Consider the following 20,413-nt stretch of genomic DNA (forward strand, 5'->3'; position numbering starts at 1 on the left):
TTAGCCAAAAATATTTGTGTAGGACGGAATGAGTTCCTCGCTATTTCGCAGGTTTTTCACCTACAACTTAAATTGCTGTACAAATACAGTAGACTTTGATGCAAACTACCAGATTCACTATTGTAAGGTCCAATAAAAAAAGCCAATACTGAGCTGACAGTGCACTGTGTAGATCTCTTTGATACTCTCCAGAGGAGCTCAGTAGGTCACTACTTGCAGATTGGATGTTTTAACCTTTCCCTTCAGACATACAAAAATACTTTGGTTTAGATACTTTCTCTGTTCCAAATTTAAATATCTCCTTTATTTTTAGAAGAGTGCACTGTATGTTTTACCTTTAGGCTCGATAAAACATTCTTTAGAATTGATTTGATGGTTATATTCCTACAGGGACATGTAAATGTCACTGAAAGTATTCTTCCTCGTTTCCTAGAGAAATTTCCTCAAATTTCTCTTACAAAGCGGGATGTGATAAGAGTTTATTGGGGTTTTGTCCTTATATTTACTACTGAAGATGAGTTTCTTCTCCAAGTCTTCATAGGGCAGAGTGTTTCTTCAAGTTGGATCCAACTTATCTTGAAGGGTTCATTTCCTCACAAATCAACCACACCGAGCACGCTGAAGAGAACAATACAAATGGTTTTGGTTTGTTTTGAATCCCGTTGTCGCTAGATGCTCACTGGCCTCCCTGGGCTCAGTGAACTCAGTCAGTAACTTGCTCAGTCTGAGTCTTCTTCTCTGTTTTCAGATGGGACACTTCTACTTCTGCTCCTGTTCCTGCCTCAAGAGACATCTCCAAACGGCTCTGAGTCTTTCACTTGGATTTAAGTAAGTCTTCCCATTCAATGGTGGACTCACTAGTTTTAGGAATTGCTGGAAATATTGACTGCATTTTAGTTTGGAATTCCTTCAGCTATAAAAGATAAGAAAACCCAAAATCAGTTAATTGTTAACAAGGAGCAAATAAAGTAGCATCATGAAGCTCAGGTCCATTCCACAAAATAAACTGTGTGAGGTAAAGAAGAGGTAAAAAGACTTACAAAATAACAGAAAATTAAGACTTTCCCTCTAATTATGTTGGTTCAATTGAAAAAGTGAAAAAAAAAATACAAAGAGACCCACAACCATCCCCTTTTCTAAAGTGCCACACTGAGTTGCCTAATTTGGACCACTTGCCTGAATGATTCATCACTGTTACATGAATGACTATAAATATATATACACACACACATTTAAAATGTTTTTGTTTGGAGGAAAACCATCTCAATAGAACGTGCCTGTATTTTGACTGCAACGCCTTTTTCTACACTCGTAACAGATTAAAGGCCAAATAGGTCTGCTCAAGGATTTTAAAACAAGGATCAAAATAAAAATACTGGTCAGGTCTGAAGATTTAGGTTTATCCCACCACATGGATACAGGTGACAAAACAAAGTCTCATTCAAATTTATACCTTAGTAGGAAGGAAAACAAGATTCGTAACAGGACCAAGCTTTTCTTTCACTGTTTTTAAGTTAAAATTCTCTGAAAAAGGAAGTTTGCTAGTTTTATATTCTGTATATCAATATATTAATACCAATTGCCAAATCTGTATTTATGATAACCATTTTATTACCTATGTCTGATTCAATGGTCCTGGCAGGTCAGAACTGAAATTTAATTTCTTTAAAAATCACTTCTGTTTGAAGATAATGTTTAGATTTAGTGGGTTTCTTTCTTCCGAGATTTTTACATAGAATATATTTTACATAGGATACATTTTTAAAGGACAGGCATGGAAAAACAAAATGGGTGAAAATCCTGTTACACAAACAGCAGGATGTACAGGGGAAATTTGGGACTGCTATTTTTAGGACGCTGTGCAGAACCTATGACCTTCCCACAGGGAAGGCAGGATGTGGTATTCAAGCCCTGGATGCAATGACCTCTTGAAGCCCAAATGCTGTCTTAGGCAGTACGTCCCACGGAGGGGTTCCAGGAAATCTAGATGTTCTAAACAGCCACACCAGCATCTTCTCCAATATGGCCACATTTTGTGTGTTACGGGTCATCAGTTTTTTTACAAATACCTTTGGGCATTCTCCGTTTAAGTCCTTCTGCATACAAATTCTGACAAAGAACTCGTACTTTAGAGAAATGTTGCTGGAATGCAATTATTCAAGTTACAGCTGATACAAAGAATGAAATGATTTTCAAAGACATTACCAATCCTTTACTAAGACAATAACTAACTATGATGGATGAAAGCATTTTAGAACACAAGTTTTTGTGCAAAAAATGCCTGGGTACTGCTAATCAAATAAAAATACGTGTTATATAAAGTAGGAGAAAAATTGAGAGCCAAATTATCCTTTTTGTTTTATCCCGATTGTGTTCTTACGTAAAAACTAATTCACTGTCTGCTTTACATCTTATTCTGATTAGATAGCTGCTCTGATTAATTATTCGTTCTTGGGTTTTAGAAATCTTGGCATCACCCACAATCGTTCCTAAACTAATATTTTTGTTTCTTATTTAAAACTGACAAGCTCTCATAGGCAGCTAATATTTCCCAGAATAATAAACAACAGGATCAGAGCTGACATAGGGAACAGTCCAAATTACCTCAAACAATTGCTGACAATTAAATACGATTATTCACAGTAGGAAGTGCTTTAGGAGCTTTGGCTCTGCCATTCTTTTCCAGTCCTCTGTAATTAAGTTACCCCAGTTCTCTGATGTGTGGAAAGTATTCCATTTACTTAATATTTTTTACTTCCTGAAGAGTGAACCAACTCTTATCATAGAATCATAGAATGGTTAGGGCTGGAAGGGACCTTCAAAGGTCATCTAGTCCAACCCCCCTGCAAGGAACAGGGATATCTCCAACTAGATCAGGTTGCTCAGGGCCTCGTCCAACCTGGCCTTGAACGTCTCCAGGGATGGAGCATCCACCACCTCTCTGGGCAACCTGTGCCAGTGTTCTACAACTCTCATGGTAAAAAATTTTTTCCTAATATCCAACCTGAATCTACCTCCCTCTATTTTAAAACCATTACCCCTTGTCCTATCACAACAGGCCCTCCTGAACAGCCTCTCCCCATCTTTCTTGTAGGCCCCCTTGAGGTACTGGAAGACCGCTATAAGGTCACCCTGGAGCCTCCTCTTCTCCAGGCTGAACAGCCCCAACTCTTTCAGCCTGTCCTCATAGGAAAGATGCTCCAGCCCTCTTATCATCTTCGTGGCCCTCCTCTGGACCCTCTCCAACTGGTCCATGTCCTCCTTATGTTGGGGACTCCAGAACTGGACGCAGTACTCCAGGTGAGGTCTCACGAGGGCAGAGTAGAGGGGGAGAATCACCTCCCTCGACCTGCTCTTCTACTCTTCCAGTACTACCCGGGTGTTGGGTAAGGCAGGCGTGCTCAGATCCTAACCTGATGGAAGCTGCTACAGCTCAGCTGGTGTAACTGGGAACGAAACATTCTATATCAGCTTCCTTTGTAAGGAAAACGAAAAGCAATTCTGTAAGGCCTCCAAAAAAAGGAGGATGGGTGGGGGAGCCATTCAGAAAACTGCAGTGCTTCCTCACTCCAACAGCTACCTCGTAATTGCTAACGTGCCGAACCCTCAAACGCACAAAGCAGTCTTGTCTGGGAATAAACCACTACAGCTCTATTCTGAAAGAAAAAAAGGGATTTCTTTAGAAAGCACTAAAACACTGCTAGCAGCTAAAGACTGAAGAATATTCAGATTTTTCTCCCCTCAAAAAGCTGATTTATGTTCTGCAGGTAAAAGCAACTCATTGCCTAAAAAAGCATTTTTTCCTCAGGACGTGGACGAAAATCTGAAATAGTCAACGTCTTTCTTTTGCTTTTAAGGCTCCCAAGAAATTTCCTCAGCCTTGTCTGCTCAGATTTTGATGCTTGTTTGTAAAACCGCTTTGCATGTGATGCCGAGCTCAATGTCTCATTTGCCAGCATCTGCGCCCTTTTCCACGGGCCTGCTCTGCACAAAAATAGTTCTTCATTGCAGTTCACCACTTTGACCATGTTTTCTATTTCTCCACAAACCTTCTTCTTTTGTGATTCGTGAACAGGGAGCTCTTTCAATAAATCATAGAATCATAGAATCATAGAATGGTTTGGGTTGGAAGGGACCTCAAAGATCATCCAGTTCCAACCCCCCTGCCATGGGCAGGGACACCCTCCACTACACCAGGTTGCCCAAAGCCTCATCCAACCTGGCCTTGAACACTTCCAGGGATGGGGCAGCCACAACTTCTCTGGGCAAATAACGCCCATAATTATAATGCCAAGCTGATTGCCACAGTGCACTGTCTTCTCAAAAGCACAGGAGGTTGTCAGCTATTTAAGGACATTATCTACAGTGACTGGCATGGGCCTCACCAATTCCTAAATCTTCACCGTGTGCCTACACGGGGCCAACTCCTTCCCAACACAAACATCACAGCTACTAACTCTTACTGTAAGTTTTCATTCCTATGCAGCGTTAAAGACACCACACTCCGTAATTCCACAACAGCTTTTGAGTTCTCACCAACAACACATCAAGCAACGTAATTAGGACTAGTCACAGACTTCTCTTTTCCCCGTCCTGCTCTCCTCCCATTAAGAACAGCATTTCATTAGGGCTTTGATCTGGACTTCTAAGGTATGTCCCCTCTCTATTCAGTTCCACCAGTAACACCAGCCTCCAAGTTTCTTCCTCCCTTTCCACATTTGTGCTTGTTGCTATCCTGAATGCACTTCCAAACCCCAGCCACCGTCTTCCCTGCACTCAGAGCTCCTCTAAAACTCAGTTGCCACACTGCCTAATAGTATGGAGAAGACTTTGAAAAATAACTGTTCTCTGAGGTAATGGAACCAGTGCGTCCATCCATAAATGACCACGGAAACTGCATCCCGAAGTTCCTGTCCCCTCTCTCCCATTGTCAAAGGCTGCCTGCTTATGAATCATCCTAGGATCAAATTTTAGGCTGTGACTTCTTTCAGTCAGATTATGAACTCGATATCCTGGGCATTGACTGGCCAAACTCTATGTAATTTATTTAACTATTTAGGACTAAATTTGGCCTCCAAAGGAACTCACACTGCCCTCAGGATAGTTCTTGCTTGCATTTGGTTGACAGTATCATACCAGGCCCATTGCAACTTCAGAGTTTCCTTGTAGTGAGGGTAAAATTTGTTCACTAGACATGTAAATTAGCTGTCCTTCAACAAACTGGGCTCACCAGCGTCCCGTCACCTCCTCCAGCGCGGTGAGCTTCCTGTGAAGACGATGAATCTAGCCTTACGTTCTATTAATACTGCAACCTGAGGTGCAGGAATTGAGACCTTGTCTTTACCTCTCAAGGGACAAGCACAATTCTTGGGGAGGAAAATGCTGCAATTAGGCATCTCTGTCTTGGCTTGCCTCTTCTTTTTAGTAGACATGCTACTTGGAGGTCTCTTCTCCCCTCTCCCTCCTTGGAAATCTCCTCCTGGGTCTCCTCCAGATCCCACAACACACACGCCAGTGTGTCTCAAATCAAAAGGGGTTAATTTAATTACGAAAGCTAATGTGCTATGTACTAAGTACGGAAATGTTTTGGAATAATTCACTGAAATGGCTGCCTCTCTCTTATTGCCAGCCACACTGACACCGAGGTACTCGGTTCAACCGGGATAACGTCTTCAATTAACAGCGCAGCAAACCGAGCACCAAAAGCTGGATGTATTTTACCTTTTCCTGCTGCCTCCAGTGTCACAGGCCACTCTCTCAGCTGCGCCTAGTGGTACATGAACGATTTGTAACACATTTCTTGATTTAACATTCCAGCATGCTCCGTTCCTGGAGGCAACTCTCTGAAGGGAATTTCACTCCAGTGAATTTTTATTTTTTTATTTTTTTTTTTATCATGGATATTGCAAAGCTTGACGCTGTTTTTTTTCCTGCCAAATAAATTGCAGTAACTGCTCCACCTCTGACTGTCAGGCTTCTTTCTAAAAGGGTATCATCTACCTTACTGCATTAAATAATCGGTAATAGCTACAGATCACTGTTATTTTCTTATCTTAACCTAATGATCCTGCCTCAGGTGGCAAAAATATGGGGACCTAAAAGCATCCTCCATTTAATAATCTCTTTTTAATGTACATCGTTGACAGAATGTCACGCAAAAATTGGGATAGCACTATTACTGAGAGCACTTAAGTGGCCGTTCATATTAAAATGAATGGAAGCAGGGCTGAAAGAGTGTATTTGAATCCTAGAATGAAAGTTTTACGAAGAAATGTTCTCTTTAATGTCTGACATTCATAATAGGCCAACCCAGATTCTAGGAATTATTAGTTTCCTATTTTAGTACTCACACCAGTCAGAACTGCTTACATTAGCTTCCAAGTGAAATGAAGCTAGATGCCCTCAACTGGAATATTGACGGGCAGCAGAACCCGGTGTATACATGTCCTGGTGCCTCGGCGCCTTCCATTTCACAACATGTGACAACGAGACGAGCGGCCCTGGATTTAAGAGCATCAGAGAGGATTGTTCTTGCCATCTTTTCCCAAATTTTACAGTGACTGCTGTCGCCCTAGTTAGCAAACGATTACCAAGGTCCCATACAGTGTGGCCAGCAGGAGCAGGGAGGTGATTGTCCCCCTGTACTCAGCACTGGTGAGGCCACACCTGGAGTACTGGGTCCAGTTTTGGGCCCCTCACTTCAAGAAGGACATTGAGGTGCTGGAGCAGGTTCACAGAAGGGCAACAAAACTGGTGAAGAGTTTGTAGAACTTGTCCTATAAGGAGCAGCTGAGGGAGCTGGGACTGGTCAGTCTGGAGAAGAGGAGGCTCAGGGGGGACCTTATCACTCTCTACAATTCCCTGAAAGGAAGTTGTAGGGAGATGGGGGACAGTCTCTTCTCCCACGTTAGAAATGACAGGACGAGAGGGAATGGCCTCAAGTTGCACCAGGGGAAATTTAGGTTGGATATCAGGAAAAATTTCTTTCCAGAGAGGGTTGTGAAGTATTGGAACAGGCTGCCCAGGGAGGTGGTGGAGTCCCCATCCCTGGAGGTTCATAGATTTCTAGGTTGGAAAAGACCTTAGAGATCATCGAGTCCAACCATAAAGTGTTGGTGTTTAAAACCGTGTGGATTTGGTGTTGAGGAAGATGGTTTAGGGACCCTGACAGTGCAGGGTGAATGGTTGGACTCGATGATCTTGAGGGTCTCTTCCAACCAGATGATTTTATGATTCTATGGTTCTATGATACAGAAATGGGAAGTCATTTCCAGAAAACGGCAGGCGCAGAGCAGCCAGCCAGCTGGCTGAAGGTGATTCTCCGGCTCTTGGTGTAACACGGGGCACTCACTGTGGGTCACCCTGTGACAGCCTGCACGCTGACCTCTAAAATAAGCACAGAAAAATAGAGCCCTGGCTTATATTCTTCGATCTCAGACTTCATTGGCAAAGGCATTCTGAATGTTTGGATTATTCAGAACTCCAGGTCTACGAAAAAGGCCCTCAGAGGGTCAATCCTGGGAGTATACATCCCAATATTTAACTGTCTTACTCTGCACTGTCATAGCACACTGTTCACAACCTGTTTGCTGACTGCAGTGTTTCAGGCTTGCATACAGAAAAGCAGCAGGAGAATTCTGTTAAAACCACCTAGAGAAGCTCACATTAACCCCCGACCCCATGGAGACCCACACACATCCTTAACCTTACGCAGTGCTGAACACTCCCTTGGAAATCAGAGGGCCACTCACAACGCCGAACATGAAACAAGCATTTTTTCATTTCCATCATCCAATAGGCATCATTTCCCAGAAACCTATCCCGATAAATCCTGTGTAATTGGGTAAAACATGTCCTGTGCTTTTTAAAAGAAAAATAACATGAAAATAACCCAAGTGAACTTCTCAGGGAGAGGGGAAGAGGACAGTCACTGTTTAGAACAAAGCTGTTACAGTTCCCAAACCATTATGCACATATAGTAGCCTCCCGTGGCTACTACAGATTCTGGCTCATAGCACTGCTGAACTACTGAGCGCTGTCAAGTCACAAGGGTCAGGCTGTCTCTTTTTGAATGATCGAGTCTCAGGAAGAGGTAAAACACATGAAACATTTTCCTCACATTATTTTTCCAAGCATGCAGCAGCCAGGTTGCTCATTGATTAGAGATAAGAAAGAAATTTTTCACTCAGAGGGTGGTGAGGCACTGGAACAGGTTGTCCAGAGAAGCTGTGGCTGCCCCATCCCTGGCAGTGTTCAAGGCCAGGTTGGATGAGGCTTTGAGCAACCTGGTGTAGTGGAGGGTGTCCCTGCCCATGGCAGGGGGCTTGGAACTGGATGATCTTTGAGGTCCCTTCCAACCCGAACCATTCCATGATTCTGTGATTGATAAACAAATGACTTTCACAAATGGGAAGACAGTTGGTCTGGATCACAAACGTGTTTTACTAGCCCCACTCTGTCCGGTTTAATTTCTGGGCAAATGTCATTTAGCTCTCAAAAGTGAGACTGTGAAATGGGAGCCTGAAATTATCTTTCTATACATCTATCTATCTTAAAAGAAACGAGATGCCATTCTAGCAGAAAAGCCTAAAAAACCCCATAACTGCTCCGGTTTAAGGCTAGATTATTTTGAACAGAAAAAAAAAAAAAAGGAAATGGTTAGCTAATTATGATCAACAGGAAAGACAGCTATTAATTTATATACACCAAGACAGTAATTTTGTAAACCACAATCTGAAAAAAAAACGTCACTTACTTTGGTTCAGAGATACAGGAGTATCCTTTAAAATTTTATACGTTTCCATGTTCATTTTTCTGAGCTAAAATGCCAAGGACTTAAGTTTTTGTAGTATATGATATCTCAAAGTAGATGAAGTCAGTGTCTCGTTCTCAAGCCTATTCTCATGGATCTCAGTGATGCTGAAATAAGTGAGGCCTCAAAATAAAAGTAATGGATAATCCAAAGTTTGGATTATACCATCTTGGTGCAAGAGGCTTTCACGCCACGCAGAAAAAATGGAGTGAAATACTTCTGAAATCACTGAGGAACATGCCCTTTATTTCTGCAGAGTCTTACTTTCAAATCTGGGTGCCTGGAAAGGACATCCACATAATTAGTCTATTATGGTGTATTAGTCATTGCTCCTTAGTCACTCTGGGCAATTTGAAAAATTAATATTAAAGCAATTTAAAATTTAAAATAGTTGAGTATCTAAATGTAAAAAGCAAGTTGGTTAATGGACCCAAAAATCTCAGGATGAGTGTCCCAACTTTATAAGCTGTTCTGTGCTGTAATTTGGATTTCTGAATTAAATTAAAAACATGAATTGTCTGCAAGCAGGCAGTTCCTGAAAAGGGTAACCCAAGTAATTTTTTTTCCTCTATGTGTCCAGTAATTTGTGATATGTATCATCCACAAGTGAGATTCATCGAATCATGGAATCATAGAATGGTTTGGGTTGGAAGGGACCTCAAAGATCATCCAGTTCCAACCCCCCCTGCCATGGGCAGAGACACCCTCCACTACACCAGGTTGCCCAAAGCCTCATCCAACCTGGCCTTGAACACTGCCAGGGATGGGGCAGCCACAGCTTCTCTGGGCAACCTGTGCCAGTGCCTCACCACCCTCTGAGGGAAAAATTTCTTCCTTAGATCTAATCTAAATCTCCCCTCTTTCAGTTTAAAGCCATTGCCCCTTGTCCTGTCACTACACGCCCTTGTAAAAAGTCCCTCTCCAGCTTTCCTGTAGTCCCTTTAGGTACTGGGAGGCTGCAATAAGATCCCCCCGGAGCCTTCTCTTCTCCAGGCTGAACACCCCAACACTCTCAGCCTGTCTCCACAACAGCAAGTGCTGGGAATGGAAATTCATGGCTGGGAAAAGAGCCAGCACAAACCCAAAACTCTTTGGTGACACGTTAGCCTCAATGTCATGACCAGGGCTGAATTCCATGCAGGAAACCTTCCAGAGCCAGCACGACACCCAGATAAGGGTTTTTATTCAGGTTTTAGTTGCACACGTACAGTTCAGTTACACACAGCCAGGATGCAGATCAACCCACTCGTCCACTTAGGGTGACACGGAACTGCTCCGCAGAGGCAGTTTCAGGCCACAGGCTGAACCTGGTTTGATTCTTTCCAGCTTCTTAGCAGGTTGGCAGCAGCCAACAGCTATGAGTCTCTCCCAAGACGCAGCAGAGTAATTCCTCAAGACAGCTACAGTTACAGCCTTCCCATATTCTTGAAATACTTACTTACAGCTGTCCCTACTCATAAAGCAGATGTAGCAGCTTTCCAGTAGGAAAATCATGATCTTATTCCTTGAATAAGCATTCTGCCATATCAAGCTTACAGTGACGTTCCCAGGCTATTTTTTTTTTTTCTTTACTTGGAGAAAATACTAGCAGTACATATGTGTGGAGGCATGTCCTCTTCACACCAAATTAATTAGGCAATATAAGCAGTACAGGAAAACCCTGTATAAACAGGAGGAGGAACTGCTAACTTGTACTAGCACTCCATCGTCTTTCTAAGAGCTTGAATTTAAATAAGTATTGCAGAAATAAAAGAATGTTAAAAAAACTGGGCAGATTTGATTTATATTGAAATATACGATCATGAAATAGCAAGGAAAATATGTTTATTATGCAATCAAACATGAGCGTGATAGGGAATAGAAGCTTCATGAATAATACTTAGATGAGGATTAAATACAACTATAAAATTAAAAACTAATAATAGAAAATCTAGGGATTACTCTAGAATGATTCTAGGAGATATACTGATTTTATAGCCACATTTCATAGATTTCATAGACTTCTAGGTTGGAAAAGACCTTAGAGATCATCCAGTCCAACCGTCCCTAATCTCCCATTAAACTATATCCTTAAGTAGCTCATCCACCCTTTTCTTTTTCATTCAGTTCATTTGTTCATTTATGAAATAGCATAAACATTTCAGCCATTACGATATGCCAATACTTGGCTGAGATCTACAGATCTGAGCACTGTTTACAAATGCCAAAACCAACAATTTGTGAAGACTATGTCTCCCTGCTCTCATTTTATTTTTAAAATTAATCCAGCCTTAAAGTCAATACTCCTTTGTACTTGTACTGTACCTAAGACTATAGTCTCACAAAATCATATCAAGTATCTCTCCAAACAAGCACGGGAATGTTATTTTTTTTATGCTTAAAATGGTAATTTCGAGGTTACATTTCCTCTAAAGAAAAGCAGCCCGCCTAGGAAATGTCCTTACCAACAAAACCATGGCAAGCATATATTCTCTGTGTTGCTTTTAATTGTTTTAGATGTCTCTACACAGCCGTGCAATTGTTTTAGATTGTTAATATTTTAAAGTTTAGGATCAATGAAATGCAGGATATTTCATTAGGAGTCACCATAAAAATGATAAACTGATATTTTATAACTATAGTAGTCACAAATTACCAGGCAATTTTTCTCACCACTTCCCCAGCTTTCCATGGAACAGATGTGGAAGAAACAATCAGAATCTCACAAACCTACTATATGAATCATCCCGGTCCTTTTCCTACGGGAGAAAGAATGCTTTTATTTCTGAGGAAATAAAACCTAATTTATTGAAGGCACGAAGAGCAAAAGGGCTCTTAAAGCATCATTTATCCTGTTTGTTAATTGTTGCATGCTTCAGTCTACAAGGGCTGAGGGTATTGCTCTGCTTTTAAAAGAAGGCTCATAATCACTGGTAGTTAAAAAAAAAAAAGAGGAAAAAGAAGAATGTCAGGCATTCATACGTATGTTTTAATACCTGTCACGTATTCTGTAGCTGCAAGTTTAACTAAAAACAAAAACCTGCTTGTTTAAAACAAGGGTTTACAAGTCAACAGTAACTTCCAGAAAATTGTGAAGCTAACATTTTTCCAAGCAACAAAAAGGTGTGGTGGATCATAATAGCTGTAGAATAGGCAAATAAAATAGGGAAGTTTTAATTTTTGGAAACTTTCATGAAAATACTTGTTTAGACCAACTGTAACAACAGGGGTTTTCTAATAATTTTTCATTTTTTACTTTTAAAATTTTTTCCCGAGTGAAACATGATTTTCCTTCAACTGAAGAATAAATTTAAAATTTGAAATTGTTATTAATTAAAATTTAAAACTTCATTGAGCATTTCACATAGAGAATGTTGAAATAAAATGTTTCAACTACTATTCAACTTTTTTTTAAAAAAAAATGATTAATTGGGCAAACCCATTCTATTCTGTAAAATTGACTTCAATATCTTTGTGTTTTGTGCCAGAAAACAGTCAGCACCCTACACCAGGAGTGGGTGGCTACAGGGTTCTGAGGTTGTAAGCTCAAAGCCCCGTAATATAATGCCATGAAAGATAAAGTCATAACCTGGAAGTTATTAAATAGCAAATATAGTTGTTAAAAAGGTGCCAGTTTGTTTCAACTCAGATCATAGAATCCTAGAATCACAGAATGGTTTGGGTTGAAAGGGACCTCAAAGATCATCCAGTTCCAACCCCCCTGCCATGGGCAGGGACACCCTCCACTACACCAGGTTGCCCAAAGCCTCATCCAACCTGGCCTTGAACACTGCCAGGGATGGGGCAGCCACAGCTTCTCTGGGCAACCTGTGCCAGTGCCTCACCACCCTCAGAGGGAAAAATTTCTTCCTTCTATCCAATCGAAATCTGCCCTCTTTCAGTTTAAATCCATTGCCCCTTGTCCTGTCACTACACACCCTTGTAAAAAGCCCCTCTCCAGCTTTCCTGTAGCCTCTTTAGGTACTGGAAGGCTGCAATAAGATCCCCCCGGAGCCTTCTCTTCTCCAGGCTGAACAGCCCCAACTCTCTCAGCCTGGCTCCATAGCAGAGGTGCTCCAGCCCTCAGATCATCTTCATGGCCTCCTCTGGACCTGTTCCAGCAGCTCCATGTCCTTCTTGTGCTGGAGACTCCAGAGCTGAACGCTCACGCTCACTGTAGGACATAAGTTTGTGTCTGCTGAACAGTCTCAAAATGCAAGCACTGGGTTTCTTTAGGGTGACATAAACTGAAGATGTACTCTAGGAACACACATAACATACTCCCACTGCAAACAGGCCTTTGAGCCTCAAGGCAAGGCCAGAGTCAGTTCAAATTATAAAAATTCCCTGGAATGGCTGTAGATGTCAGGTCCTCAGCCCTCAGCTGCTTCACTGCCCCAACGTTGTTGGTCGATGATACTTGCTAATACTGACAGAGCTTCCGTGCCCAGAGATAATCAAAGGTGGACTGACTTAAAAATATTCTCCTAACAGATTGCAAGAAGCAGATAATCAAAGGTGGACTGATTTTAAAATATTTTCCTAACAGATTGCAGGAAGCAGGTTAAAAAAGTCTGACTGCCAGCTGGTTAATTTCTGCAAGAGGCACAATACACAGCTAGAGAACCACCATCTCCCGGGTTCTGAAAAGGAAGATTTCTCTTCTACATTATTGAAAAACAGAACTTAAAACCTTATCAAACCAAGTCCTCTCTGATCCATCACTTCTCCATTTAGGGATACGAATTGACTGGAATTTAGCAGGGTGCTATTACTTACCAGCCTGTCTTCAGATTCCAACGGTGGTAACCGCAGTCAGGGGGTATTAACAACCCAACCTGAGACAGCGTAAAATCTTTTATATCCCTTACCAAGACATGAAGATCAGTTACTTACTATCACCCCTGGCTTTTCACACCGGCATAAAAAGCAGCAGACTGTAAAGCTTCAGGGAACCACTTTTAACAATAAAGCCATTTAAGAGTTGGAAGTGGGCACTGTCACAGCACTGTTTTAAGAACCAATAAACCACAAAGATTAAATACAAATCTAACATCACCAAAGCTGGTGCATCGCCGTGGTGCCTGGAACAGATCTTAGCAACGACCCGCTTCTCGGGCCAGAAGGCCAACCGCATCCTGGGCTGCATCAAGAGGAGCATGGCCAGCAGGTCGAGGGAGGTGATTCTCCTCCTCTACTCTGCCCTCGTGAGACCTCACCTGGAGTATTGCGTCCAGTTCTGGAGTCCCCAACATAAGAAGGACATGGACCAGTTGGAGAGGGTCCAGAGGAGGGCCACGAAGATGATAAGAGGGCTGGAGCACCTGTCCTATGAGGACAGGCTGAAAGAGTTGGGGCTGTTCAGCCTGGAGAAGAGGAGGCTCCGGGGTGACCTTTTAGCGGTCTTCCAGTACCTCAAGGGGGCCTACAAGAAAGATGGGGAGAGGCTGTTCAGGAGGGCCTGTTGTGATAGGACAAGGGGTAATGGTTTTAAAATAGAGGCAGGTAGATTCAGATTGGATATTAGGAAAAAATTTTTTACCATGAGAGTTGTAGAACACTGGAACAGGTTGCCCAGAGAGGTGGTGGATGCTCCGTCCCTGGAGACGTTCAAGGCCAGGTTGGACGAGGCCCTGAGCAACCTGATCTAGTTGGAGATATCCCTGTTCCTTGCAGGGGGGTTGGACTAGATGACCTTTGAAGGTCCCTTCCAGCCCTAACCATTCTATGATTCTATGATTCTCTTGGAAGGTGTAAGGACGAGGCATCCTGAACTGTGGCTTCAGCCTCCTTCCACGACACAAACCCCTGAGCAAGCAGGATGCTGCTCCAGCATGCCGGACACAGATTAATGACAGCAATTATAACTCATCGAGGAAACAGCATGCAAGTTCGCTCTGGTCATTTCATCTCTGACTTTGTAAGTGACGACAAGATATTTTAAACAGTCGCGAAACTTAAGAGTGATAGATAATTTTATCAATCGCTCACCATCGATAACTTATGCTCAGAGGAAACACATCCCTGACCAGTAAAAATCAGAGCATTTCGGCAACGGTACCAAGTGACACCACCCTGCTGGGCTCGGACTAACGGCAACGCCACTCGCCACTACGGCAACGCTTCCTTAAAAACCGGGGTCGCCATCAGGCGACTACCCCCGCCCGTTCCCTCGGCGCCAGAGACGAACGGGCCCTTTTCCCGACTGTGCCGCTGCGCCGGGGCCAGCAGGTGGCGCTGCCAGCAGCCGCGCCGGGCACGACCGGCCGCGGGCACGACCGGCCCGGGCACGACCCACCGCGCCCCGCGGAGGGAAGGATCGGCAGCGGGGGTAGGAATACAGACGGGATTTTTGCCCCCCCTAAACAACAGAAATCGTAGCAGCACCGCGCCGTTTCATTTCTAGGCTTCCAGGGGCGCGGGAGATGCTCAGCACCTCTTCCTGCGGACACCAGCAGGATCACAGCGGATTTCGGGTGGGTACGTTGGCGTAAGGGTTAGGACAGTTCAGTTGCACCAAAGGATCAGGACAGTTCTGTCACTCCAAAGGATCAGGACAGTTCAGTCGCACCAATGGAATCATCCATGGTTCCAAACCATGCATAGCTGAAGTCAGCAGAGTGCAAAGCCCACCTTTTGCTGCACTTCTCCAAATTCACCGATGAGCTTTGCTCTCCTCCTCCCTGAAAGGCGGCCCAAGCTCTGGTGTGCACGAACTTCAGCTGTGTCCACGGGAGGGCCGGGCAGGAGCAGAACTGCTTGACAGCTTCCCTGGCCAAGCCAGCCATGCTTCAGGATCTCCTAGCTCTCTTACTCCTTTTCTTGTGATTCCTGCCAACCCATCATGTCCGATTTTCCACTATGGCTTCTTGTATTTTACTCCTGGAGATGACATGAGGCACTAAACAACACTTAACAACTCAGTTTTACTTAGCTTGGAACTCCCCTCCAGACGCTGGAAGTGGAGGTCAGTCCTTTACTCACTTAGATCCCACCAGGACAGTCACAGGGACGGAGCTGGCGACAGATCTGAGGAAGGGCTGAGTTAATGTACTCCTACGTGTGACAGAAGCAGCGCTCTTGTTTACTCGATGAAACATCTGCAGGGCTTACGATCAGAATTTTGTTATCCTTAATTTAGTATTGAGAGAAACAATTGAATATCAAGAGACCATATCAGCTACCAGTAACGTTATCAATATTACCAGTAGCTCTTGAGCAAATGAAGCTGCTGCTCTGCAGGGCAAGGTCACTGATTAGCAGGTCCCCAAGGCGGATGGTTACTGTTAAGGCAGTAAGGTGAAGGAGCTGGACAGAACCTCCTCTTCTCTCTGTCCAGCTGCCAAAGCTTTAGTTATTAAGTTGGGTTAGCTCAACGTGAGCTGGCACTGTGCGCTGGCAGCCCAGAGAGCCAACCGTGTCCTGGGCTGCATCCAGAGCAGCGTGGGCAGCAGGGCGAGGGAGGGGATTCTGCCCCTCTGCTCTGCTCTCCTGAGACCCCACCTGGAATACTGTGTTCAGCTCTGGGGTCCCCAGCACAAGAAGGACATGGAGCTGCTGGAGCGGGGCCAGAGGAGGCCACGGAGATGATCCAAGGGCCAGAGCACCTCTGCTATGGAGCCAGGCTGAGAGAGTTGGGGCTGTTCAGCCTGGAGAAGAGAAGGCTCCGGGGGGATCTTATTGCAGCCTCCCAGTACCTAAAGGGGCTACAGGAAAGCTGGAGAGGGGCTTTCCAGGCTCCCCCCCAGGTAACACAGCATCGCCCTTCCAGAGGCTGAAGTCTGCCTTAAGTTCACAGCTTTTAAATCTCAATACCTGATGCCAAGTCTGAAACTGTGACCTGAACTTCTCCGTGCATTGGGAACCTGCACGTACCACCGAGAACTGAACTCACAGCACTCAACCACGCTGAAGGCTGAAGGAGGTTTTATTCAGGTAAATCTGTAAATGCCTCTTTTTGAAATGTGTAACTGAAATGAAAATGTTTGTTTGAAAATGTTGAGCTTAATGGAAAATCTACGGTGTCTTCCATGGCCTGAACAGTTTATGTGGAAAGAAACTTTATTTCACCCAATGGTAACTTTAGTAAATAGTTTCCTACAAATAAAACTTTATTTTTGTGGCTATCTAATAATTCTTAGACGCAACATATGCATCTGTGTTCTTAAAAATCAGTATTTTAACAGATTATTAATACATTATCTCTGCTTACATGATAGCAATTAAGAATTTTCCAAAGTATGACAATGTTCCACTGAAATAGGAAAATAAATAAAATAAACTGGCCCTTCTTAAAATGCACATATGTTTAAGAGTCCAGAACTAATAATCTACCAGCCAGTTTATAATCCTTATTTAATCTCAACTGTTCAGGAAGATGATATTTAAGCAAAAAAAATACTGTCTTTCAACAGACAGTGTTTGCTCCTGAGTGTTATGTTAAAGCAGTATGCAAAAAAGTGTCAACAACAATCAAAAAAACCAAAGATTACTTATTCTAGAAATATATTTTTAATGGTAATGAACTTCTTCTCTTTAGTCAGAATATTTCATTTTTAACATACTTCTGCTTTTGTGCCTCCAGTAATTTTAAACATATATATATTTGATTTTAAGAGATACATAGTAAAGCAGGAAAAAGAAATGTGTGACAGGAAATGTACAATTTGCTAACTGATTCTACAGTCATGAGTAGCACTATTGTAGGTGTTTCCTTTCTGCAGTGGGAACTTACAAGTCTATAGTGAATGCAATAAATCTGCCAGTGGAGAGCAGAGCACGAGCTGTTGGAAATCACGTAAAGACACGGTCTCTTGACAGCAACCTGCTTCCTCCAGTGTCTGCAGTTCCCACCGTGCACCACGGTGACACGTAACACTCCAAACCAGAAACCAACACCAACAGGCATTTGCAACAGCCTCTTCAAATACAGTCCCCCCCACCTCCTTCCAACACTAGCACAACACAGGATGTAATAAGGTGCAGCTGTCTGACTAGGAACGCTCAACAAGTCCTGCAGCGTGCTGTGTGCTTCTGACACAAGGGCCACTGCTGCCAGGTAACCAGGAGCCCCATCAGGTTCTGACATGTCCTGGGGCTTGGCCAGCTCAAGCTTATGTGGATGTTCTGTGTCCGGCAGCCTCACAGGGAAACCAGGACACTGTGGGTACAGGCCAATACTCCTCAAGGAAGTAAAAATTAAGCTTACCGAGAAACAGTTAACGAAAATTGCAGACTAGGGTCAGATTCATAGATTCATAGATTCATAGATTTCTAGGTTGGAAAAGACCTTAGAGATCATCGAGTCCAACCATCCCTAATCCCCATTAAACCATATCCCTAAGTAGTTCATCCACCCTATTCTTAAACACATCCAGGGATGGGGACTCAACCACTTCCCTGGGCAGCTTATTCCAGTGGCTGACAACCCTTTCAGAGAAGAAATACTTCCTAACATCCAACCTGAATCTCCCCTGACTAAGCTTATGCCCATTTCCTCTTGTTCTATCTCCCATCACTAATGTAAAGAGCCCTTCCCCTACCTCCCCACCATCTTTTCTCAAGTATTTATAGGCCGTAATCAGGTCTCCCCTCAGCCTCCTCTTCTCCAGGCTAAACAGCCCCAACTCCCTCAGCCGCTCCTCATAAGTTTTATTTTCCAGCCCCTTGACCAGTTTAGTCGCCCTTCTTTGGACCCGCTCCAGGAGCTCAATATCTCTCTTAAAGCGAGGGGCCCAAAACTGGACACAATATTCCAGGTGCGGCCTCACCAGTGCCGAGTACAGGGGCAGGATCACTTCCCTGCTCCTGCTGGTCACACTATTCTTGATACATGCCAGTATCCCATTGGCCTTTTTGGCCACCTGGGCACACTGCTGGCTCATAGATCAGATCCTGCTGTCCTCACAGATCCTGCTGTCCTTCAGCAGGACCAGAAGTGCTCTGATGGAATGAAAATAAGAACTGGCAGCAGAGTGTGAAATGAATCCTTTTGGCTGATGATATAACTGACAGTACACTGAGTGGTGGTGTAGCTCGGCATGCAGAGAGCAGTAGCTGGTACTCCCACTCTTCCTCCCCCTTCTCTGCCATTCCACTACAGCCTCACAAGGAGGACTTGAGTTTAAACAAAATGTGTTGTAGCTGCCTCCTATGTCCTGCCTTCCTTTAATGGCTCCTACTGGGAATCAACTTGGAATCTAAAGAATAAGGGACTGTGTAATGCTGTATGTTGGGACCCAAATTGTGACCTACAGGATACGTAAGCAGAGTAGACAAGAAGCGAGAACTTGAATAAAGTTATTAACGAGAAGAGTACTGGGATGAAGTAGTATCTTCTTCCATCTAGTTTTGAGAGATACTTTGCTGAATATGTAATTTGCCATGGAAGGTAAAGGAAGTGTATTAATTCCTAGTCTTTAAGAGGATGCAGACAGTTCCTCCAAACGTAAAGCTTCAGTGGACTTGTAAGTCATGGCTCATTACTAGGGACAAACAAAAATGCTTACACAAACTTCAGTGTTCACGCTCACCATCGGGAAACACTGGAACGTAAGCAATTTACTAAGGATAGCCTTAGCCTCTTGGGACATACAGATGCTTCCCAAGTTTCTTTGCTTTGACATGGTATGTCATGTACCACCATTGTATTGCACATAAAACTCAATCTTCTGCCCCCTCAACCCTTCCAGAAACGCACGAGAAAGCGAGCTGATTTCCTCTCAGTTTTTTCTTACGTCCTCAGCGTCCTGATGCAAAAACCAGAACTCGGACAAATAAACGGATTGCTCTAAAGCCAGGATTCAGGGGGTAGCCTTCAATCCAATAAGCAAAGGATACAGAAAGTGTGCCGCTACTATCTTAGGCTCTAAATTAGAACATTGGCTCTTTTGTGAAGAATCTGCAACACCTGTTCAAATAAACATAAGCAGGACAAAACTGTTCCTCCTCCAAAATTGTCTTCTCCCACAACATCCCATTTTTTGCAGATGGAAGAAAACCTTCCCTATGTGCACACACTCTGGTTGGTCACTCTACATGTGGTGAATGAAGGTGTAACTCCTAGGCTTGAAGTAATACAATGATTGCACCCCAAGATGCGTTATCCAAGGAAAAATCACAGTATTTGAGGGAATTATATTTGCTACTCACACTGTGCACACCCAGAGCCTTCCAGATGGCAAAGCTGAGCAATCCGACTCCACACCACGCATAGAGTGAGCCCCATCCTAGGGCTCGTAAGGCCAGCGATGAACCACTCTCTGGTAAAGCAGCTGTGGCAGTAATCCCCTAGAACCAAAAATCAAGTGATTAAGACAAAGTGAACAATAATTGGAAAAAAAAAATAGGAACTAAGAAAGTTAATTTGGTGATCTAGAATTTTTCCTGACTTGCCAGCTGTACTAGCGTGGCCACAGAAACTGTTAGCTGCAGGCAGACCCAAAGAGCCAAGCAAGGGGGTGGATGAGCTGCCTTCCCACCAGGAGCGGCTTTCATGGTTGCCAGTACCACCAGGGGATGACTCTCCTTATCCAGAAATGCTACAGCCAACTCTTTCACAGGCACAAGAATCTGACACTCAGTTATCCCACCAGTCAAAATACAAAACTGAATCAAAACCAG

At 43.5% G+C, this 20,413-nt stretch overlaps 1 protein-coding gene across 1 annotated transcript in view; it reads right to left on the reverse strand.

Moving 5' to 3' along the window:
• Nucleotides 1-283: 283 nt before the first annotated feature.
• TMEM242 (transmembrane protein 242) overlaps nucleotides 284-20,413 on the reverse strand; it is a 28,363-nt gene continuing 8,233 nt past the window's right edge. Inside the window, exons 3-4 of the mRNA XM_086632003.1 lie at nucleotides 19,943-20,080; nucleotides 284-913 (exon numbers count right to left, since the gene is read on the reverse strand). Of these exons, the coding sequence (XP_086488129.1) occupies nucleotides 815-913; nucleotides 19,943-20,080 (237 nt within the window). The 3' untranslated portion in view covers nucleotides 284-814. The remainder of the gene's footprint in view (nucleotides 914-19,942; nucleotides 20,081-20,413) is intronic.

The sequence above is a fragment of the Tauraco erythrolophus genome, chromosome 2 (genome assembly GCF_009769465.1).
Source record: "Tauraco erythrolophus isolate bTauEry1 chromosome 2, bTauEry1.pri, whole genome shotgun sequence".
Classification (NCBI taxonomy): domain Eukaryota; kingdom Metazoa; phylum Chordata; class Aves; order Musophagiformes; family Musophagidae; genus Tauraco; species Tauraco erythrolophus.